Source organism: Erythranthe guttata, chromosome 8, assembly GCF_056151865.1.
Source record: "Erythranthe guttata isolate IM_541 chromosome 8, IM_541, whole genome shotgun sequence".
In the NCBI taxonomy this organism is placed as follows: Eukaryota; Viridiplantae; Streptophyta; class Magnoliopsida; order Lamiales; family Phrymaceae; genus Erythranthe; species Erythranthe guttata.
Window position 1 is genome coordinate 7,643,547 of NC_142540.1, and position 8,112 is coordinate 7,651,658.

Below are 8,112 nucleotides of genomic sequence, written 5' to 3' on the forward strand. Positions count from 1 at the left end.
CTAAACAAAAATAGATTGAATTGTACCTTAAATGTTAATTAAATTATTTCCATAAATCGGAACATTAATATATATAAAAAAAAAATTGTCAGAATTTTGAAAAAAGGAAGTTGCAGATTAAAAATAAAATAGGGTTCGAATGAAAAAATACATTGTGAAAATCATATATTATGAAAAAAAATATGAAAAATGATACATGGATAAAAATCAACGAATTAAATTGAGAATGAATCAATGTGGCGTATATGAATATATTGTCAATGTTTTAAATAAATAATTGCCTTAATTATATTAATTATTTAATAATTAGCTTCATATTAAAATATATTACATATATGAGTAATATATTTTTCCTTAAATAATTGATATGTATTGGTGTAAATATAGGATGTAATAAATAGTAAAAATTAGGATATAAGATAGTAATAAGTTATATTAAAATATAAGATTTTTAATAATTAATTCAAATGAATTAAATTTATATTGACACATGGGCGATCAATATGATTCCTACATGGATGCTTACATGGATGACACATTTCGTAATTTTAAGGTATGAGGGTTTCAATTTATATATTATATAGATATAGATGGATTAAATGTTAAGAGTATTTTAGTCTTTGGTACTAAAATATAGGTTGCCACTTGCTAGACCAAGATTTGCATGATAAAAAAAATGAACACATAAGAAATTATATACATAAAAGTATTCAAACTGGAGCATTAGGTCGCTAATCTTTAAATCGCACCTTGAATATCTTCTCACTTTTATCCTGCAATAAAAGACAGAAACAGAAAAATACAGGATTAATTGAAAAAATAAAAAAATGGGGCTGAATTGACCCAAATGATGGGGTCGTAAAAAATACACGCTCGTGTTTTAATAAAGATAGTAAGAGTTATAAATACAAAAAGTACACTTATCATAAATGAAAAACATAATATTATTAATTGTTGGTCAACAACAATGTAGACAAGAGTTGAAAAAAAAAATATACACATAAACAAAAATACGATAATTATTACAAAAGAAATGGCTAGATTCTAACAACACAATGACGAAGCAATATATAAAAAAGAAGAGAAAAAAATCAAGCTATTGAACGAAGTAGAATGGTGTGGGATGAATGAAATTGTAGGGGTTATATAGTTGTATTTGTATGATGAAAAAAGAAAATATGAATTAAGGATGGAAATAATATCAATAACATTAAAAGCAATAGGAAAAGACCTATTTATTTGAATTTGAAATTATTTGACATTAAATAATGTGTTGCATAATTAAAAAGATATACGTTGCATATTTAATAGTTGGAGATAAATATATCAAATAAAATTATTTTAATATATTCCGTATTAAAGTAGTAGATTTTTATATTATAAAAATATTATATGCCATAATTAATGTAATTAACTTAATTAATGATGGGATGTAAATAACTTAATGATGACATGTTTTTTTATGATTTATTTTTACCAATGAAATGTCCAATGAAACTGAGGACATGTCATCAATTGAAATTGCCAAATATCAATCAAATAAGGGTGAAATTCATCTTTTATATATTAGATACATATAGATTAATAAAATTAAAAAAACAAATTTATATAAAGTAATCCAGTATAGTTGATTGAACGTATAATAGAAATACACAATTTCAAATTATTATTAACAAAAAATATTATATATTCATTAAACAGTACAATATCAAAATAATTTTTTTTATTGAATGAATAATCGAATACTCCAAAATATTGGAAATTAAAAAAAAAATTATATTCCTTTATTTTGATATTTGAATATTAAAAAACAAAAAAAATTCTGAAGTATTATTATTGAATATTCGTAAAAAAAATTGAGTTTCATGAATTTTTTTCAATAAATATATTTTGAAATACTGAAAATATAAATAATATTTTTTTATTTCGAATTTATAAAATATTAACTTTGGAAATAATATATATACATGTGGTAATTATTAAATGATTGTGTAAATGTAAAATAGGAAAGAACTTAAAAACATCCATAAATAAAAATGACACTTAATCAATTGAAGAATCCACCTAATCAATTGAACTCCAACTAAGCAATTTTGACAAATGACATCATCATTTGCCACATGTCAATCATTGAGGGCATAGATTCTCTTTTTATATTATATATAGAATATAGATTTTTAAAATTGCCAATAAACTTATGAAAATTGAGTATTTTAACATAATATGATATTAAAAAGGGTAAATGGCAAACGGCCCATCACATGGAACTTAAATGCATTTTGGTCCAAGAAAAAAACAGTCTCTCAATTAAGCTCATCCCTATGTCTTTAGTCTAAAATACCCTCAATAATATAATTCTTATCAATTCCACACATTATGCTCTAACTTCCTTAATATTACACATTGACCCCGGATTTAAACAAATATATCACATTAACCCCCAAAACTTTTTTTTTTTAGAAAATAATTTTTTTCTGAAATATTTTTTTTTCGGGCCAGATTCCGGCGTTGACTTTTTCTTTTTCTTTTTTTGAAATTTTTTTTTCCTGAAATTGTTTTCCGGCCGGTCAACCATCGTTGACCGCCAGTCTCCGGCGTTGACTTTTTTTTTTTGAATTGTTTGTCTTAGAAAAAAAATATTTTAATTAATATTACTGTCTTAGCTACTAAATTACTGTCTCAGACAGTAATATTACTGTTTGGGACAGTAATATTATGAATATTATTTTTCCGAACAGTAATATTATTAGTATTATTGTCTAATACAGTTAAATTACTGTTGGAGACAGTAATTTAACATCCAAGGCAGTAATATTAACTAAAATAATTTTTTTTAAGGAAAAAAAAGTCAATTAACAGTTAAATTACTGTCTCCAACAGTTAAATAACTCCCGAAGACAGTAATTTAGCAACGAATACAATAATATTAATTAAAAATATATTTTTTTAAGAATAAAAAATTCAATTAACAGTTAAATAACTGCTGGAGACAGTAATTTAGCAACGAATACAGTAATATTAATTAAAATATTTTTGAAGAAAAAAAAAAGTCAATTAACAGTTAAATTACTGTCTCTGACAGTTAAACAACTGCCGGAGACAGTAATTTAGCAGCCAAGACAGTAATATTAATTAAAATATTTTTTTTAAGAAAAAAATAAAATTATAAAAAAAAAAGTCAACGCCGGAGACCCGGTGGTCAACGGCAGTTGACCGGTCGGAAAAAAATTTCAGGAAAAAAAATGAAAAAAAAAAAAAGTCTACGCCGGCGGCCAGGGGTCTCCGGTGGTTGCGGGTCAAATTGAGGTCAAAATTGAAATTAGGGTTAAAATTAGTTAATTGATGAAATTAGGCTAAATTGGGGTGTAAATATGAAATTGAAGTTAAATTGGGTTTCAATGAATTGGGGGTAATTTTGGTATATATAAAAGGATTTTCCTTATTTACAAATAAGTTTGTATGTGCTGCATTTATTTGAAAGACAAAAAAGTTGGATGTCCCTCTTTTAATTAAATGCCCTTGTAATGAGCCAATTTGTCATTACCCCTATAGCTTAAAATCGATAATAAGTTCATATACTATTGAGGTGTCCTAATTATTATTGTCAGGAAAAATATATGGATCATAGCTAATTTTATAAGCAATTTTAGCTGAATTTCTCCAAAAAAAAAAAACAAAAGCAATTTGAGCTCAACACATTTTATGCAACTTTAATGCGCGTTGAATTATTTAAAAATTACAATGATTTTGAGAATTAGTTTTGAAAATAAATGTTAGATCATTCCATATATTGGTTGGTCTTATTGCTGATCCAATCCATTTTTAACCCGTGATTCAGTCTACCCCCTAATCCCTATCACATGTAAATCAATTCTGCTCCATCAATTACTTTCCCCAAATTACTTCAATCACCAAAAATTGCTTAAAATATTCAAATTTTTTTTTTCTTTTTTCAATTTCTTTTTAATTATTCACGTTTGACTAATCAGTGATTCACGTTGACCGTCAAAATTCGGTCTTCTTTTCTTTAAGCAACATTGTTGTAAATTGTAGTATAGAACAAATCATCAAATATAAGCCAGACCGAATATTTTTTCTGGATTTTATACTTATTTATCCCCACCTATATTCATAGAAAGAAATTACCAATTAATTAAAAAGTGCACCAAAATAATACATATATATAGTGCCCCGGTCCCCACAACCTATACTTACAATACACCACAAACACTTGCATACATATCGGAAGTTCGCCACCCATCATTTCAATGGCGGCTCTCATTTCTCTATGTTGTCTCCTCCTCTGCCTTTCCGCCTCCTCCGCCGCCTCCCGCCACCACCACCACCACCACCACACGCCACCGCACAACACCCACGACCCATCCTGCACATCGCAACAAGAATCCAGAATCATCCACGAGGCCTGCAAGGCCTCACGTGACCATTCAGCATGCGAATCATGGCTCTCCCATGCCGGTCACGTGACCCCAAACGCCACCGTTTTGCAGGTGATTCAATCCGCCCTGTCGGTAACCACCGAGAATCTCGGCAAGGGGCGGGGGATGGTGCAGGACATCCTGAGGGACTCCGCCGGTAACCGGAACCGGTCCGCCGCCGCCAAGACATGCCTGGAGATGGTGGGCTACTCCGGGTACCGGATCGGCCTCGTCGGCGGCGCCCTCACGCGCGGCGAGCTGAAGGACGCGCGCGCGTGGATGAGCGCGGCGCTGGTGTACCAGTACGACTGCTGGTCGGCGCTCAAGTACGTGAACGACACGGCGCAGGTCGTCCAGACGATGGTGTTCTTCAACACCACCCTGATCGCCGGCAGCAGCAGCGCCCTCGGGATGCTGATGAACTACGATATCTACGGCGACAGAACCGGGTGGTGGGGCCCGCCCAGAACCGAGCGCGACGGGTTCTGGGAACCGGCGTCGGAATCTTCCGGGTCGTTTTTAAAGGGCGGCGTTCCGTCCGGGCTGAAGGCGGACTTGACCGTGTGCAAGGGCGGAGGTGGTTGCAATTACCGGACCGTGCAGGAGGCGGTGAACGCCGCCCCGGACAATGCCGGGTCGGGCAAACGGTTCGTGATATGGATCAAGACCGGAGTTTACGAGGAAACGGTTCGGGTACCCTTGCAGAAGAAGAACGTGGTGTTCTTGGGCGACGGCATGGGCAAAACGGTAATTACGGGGTCTAGGAATGTAGGCCAACCGGGCATGTCCACCTACAACTCCGCCACTGTTGGTAAGTTTGACTCACCGAAATTTCCATATCCAATCTTCCATTTTCTGATTATGGTGAATATCAATTTATAATATATATCTAGGATTCTTTAGTCCAATTTGTTACATCCAAATTCAATTTTCCAAAAAAATTATCCAAACTCCACATTTGTTACATACATAAAACTTATTTAAGAGTTGACTAAAACTAAAAGAGTGCCAAATATCATTCAAAATATACACTAATAATAATATTTTATTTTCCACATTTTTCTTTCAAATGAAATATTCCTAAACATTTAAAAATGTTTTTATTAGTACAATGAAATTAATGCCCACCCAAAATATATTGGATATTTTGGGATCTGGAAAGGGACGCAAATCAGAATTAGCACTTTTGAAAAATTTCACTTTTTCCAGAAATGAAAACTTGGATTCGATACTATTTCAAATAAATTAAAAGCGAATTTTTGAAAATTGGAATGAAAAAACTCAATTCAAAGTGGGATTTTTTTACGAAAAATCGACTGAATTCAAATTTTTTCATTTGGTAATAGTAGTCTAAAATCGAAAATACATGATTAACATTATAAGTGTAATATATGGAAAATGTATCGGAATTTTCGGAAATTAATTAGATAGAAAAAATAAAATCATTCCGAATTCCACCCATAGTTTGAAATATCAATTGATCTCTCGATTTTTACACGATTAGTTACATATATAAAGGATATTTAATTTATATATAATTGTATTTTTACGTACACAGGAGTTGTTGGCGACGGATTCATGGCGCGTGGGCTAACAATAAAGAACACAGCAGGGCCAGAAGCTCACCAAGCGGTAGCATTCCGATCAGACAGCGACCACACCCTCGTCCAAGACTGCGAATTCGTCGGCAACCAAGACACGCTCTACGCGCACAGCCTCCGCCAGTACTACAAGTCCTGCCACGTCATCGGCAACGTTGACTTCATCTTCGGAAACTCGGCGGCACTCTTCCAGGACTGCAACATCCTGATCGCGCCACGTCAGCTGAACCCTGAGAAGGGGGAGAAGAACGCGGTCACCGCCCATGGCCGGATCGACCCGGCCCAGTCGACGGGGTTCGTGTTCCAGAACTCGTTGATCAACGGGACGGAGGAGTACATGAGGCTGTACTACAGTAAGCCGAAGGTGCACCAGAATTTCCTGGGGAGGCCCTGGAAGGAATATTCCAGGACGGTGTTCGTTGGGTGCACGATGGAGGCGCTCGTGACCGTTGATGGGTGGATGCCTTGGGATGGAGAGTTTGCTTTGAAGACTTTGTATTATGGGGAGTTTCAGAATAAGGGCGCTGGTGCTGACGTGTCGAAACGGGTCCCCTGGAGTAGCCGGATCCCCGCCGAGCATGTCGGATCCTACTCGGTTCAGAGTTTTATACAGGGGAATCAATGGATTAATTAATTAATTAAATTAATTAATCCTGCATTTTCTTCTTCTGATGATTGTTAATTAATTAATGACATGGAAATGAATCTGCACGTGATGGAGATGCTTATATTAGAGGAAAATGCAGTTTTTTTTATTTCTCTTGACACATATAATTAGTGAGGTCTTTATGTTATTGCGCATTTTGATTATAAATCTCGTAGTAATAATTACTATTTGTATGTTATGGCATATTGGGGGATTTTTTGGTCTTTGAGAATTGTTTTTTCGTTTCTTGTTACATGTCCTTATCTTGAATGAAATTATATCGCCAGCATAAAACAAAAAAGAACAAAATTAGGCTCATGCTATATATAGCAAGGGCCCTCATGCTTTGGCGCATTAAGAAGATGTGGTTAAAAGTGTTGAATTACTTGCTATATATTTTTTTTTGATTATGCAACGCTTATGTAACGCTTTCATCCGATTTAATGTTTGTTTAATTTCTGTTATTTTTTTACGTACGCAATTCAAATTTTATATTTCAATTAATCAATATTATTTTTTTTAACCAATCAATATTATATTTACAGATGCGGCATGCGGTTTTTTCATGGAATAATAAGAATACAATTATAGTACTAGCAATTGTGAACTTATTATTAAAAAAAAAAAAAAAACACTATTACTCAGAAGGTCTTTCGATCTATGTGTATCCTCGTTGCTACCATCTCCTAACATTTATTTAAGATTATATATATATATATATATATATATATATATATATATATATATATATATATATATATATATATATATATATATATATATATATATATATATATATATATATATATATTAAAAAATGACGTCCAACAGATTTGAGAAAATGTATATGATTGAGAAATTAATTAAAAATTCCTTTTGTCCCACATGTTAATTTTGGAAGTTAACATTTTTCTTTCAACTTATTTATATGTAATTTTTTTACTCCACCCCTAAAACTAACGGAACACTGATGGAAAAATGGATGGAGGGATATATATGCCAAATGATTAAACAATTGGGGAGCACTTGCCAAAAGATAAAAATTTAGGGGAGGTTGATGCAAATTACCCGTTTATTAAGGGTAAGTTACGGCTACCCCATGAGGTATAATGTCAAATATAAGAACACGTCTTGTTTGGATAATTACAATCACTCTCTGAACTATCAATCTTCTTAGACGACTAGCCTTATGTTGTCAAATTTAACAAATTTTCTAGATTCCGTAGAATGTTATCTTGTTTGTACTCATTTTGTGCAAAATGCAGTTTCTGATGCACCACAATACGATATTTACAAACCAAGAGAGACATCTTCTGATCATCTTGTTTCAAAATGTGGAGCTCGAATAGAGTAAAACGGGTACAAACTGAAGAATATGCTCCACAATCTAAAAGATATCACTTAATTTGACATCATAAGGGTGAACGTA

At 32.9% G+C, this 8,112-nt stretch overlaps 1 protein-coding gene across 1 annotated transcript; it reads left to right on the plus strand.

Annotated features, from left to right (window-relative positions):
* The first annotated feature begins 3,834 nt into the window (after positions 1-3,834).
* LOC105973259 (putative pectinesterase/pectinesterase inhibitor 51) lies at positions 3,835-6,936 on the plus strand. Its single transcript, XM_012998281.2, has 2 exons — positions 3,835-5,247; positions 5,995-6,936. Exons 1-2 carry the CDS (start codon positions 4,269-4,271, stop codon positions 6,669-6,671), a joined length of 1,656 nt encoding a protein of 551 aa, XP_012853735.2. The 5' UTR covers positions 3,835-4,268; the 3' UTR covers positions 6,672-6,936.
* Positions 6,937-8,112: the final 1,176 nt, after the last annotated feature.

Coding starts and splice junctions, on each gene's coding strand:
- LOC105973259 (XM_012998281.2), top strand. CDS start 4,269: ATGGCGGCTCTCATTTCTCTATGTTGTCTCCTCCTCTGCCTTTCCGCC. Junction 5,248..5,994: donor CTACAACTCCGCCACTGTTG/GTAAGTTTGACT, acceptor TTACGTACACAG/GAGTTGTTGGCGACGGATTC.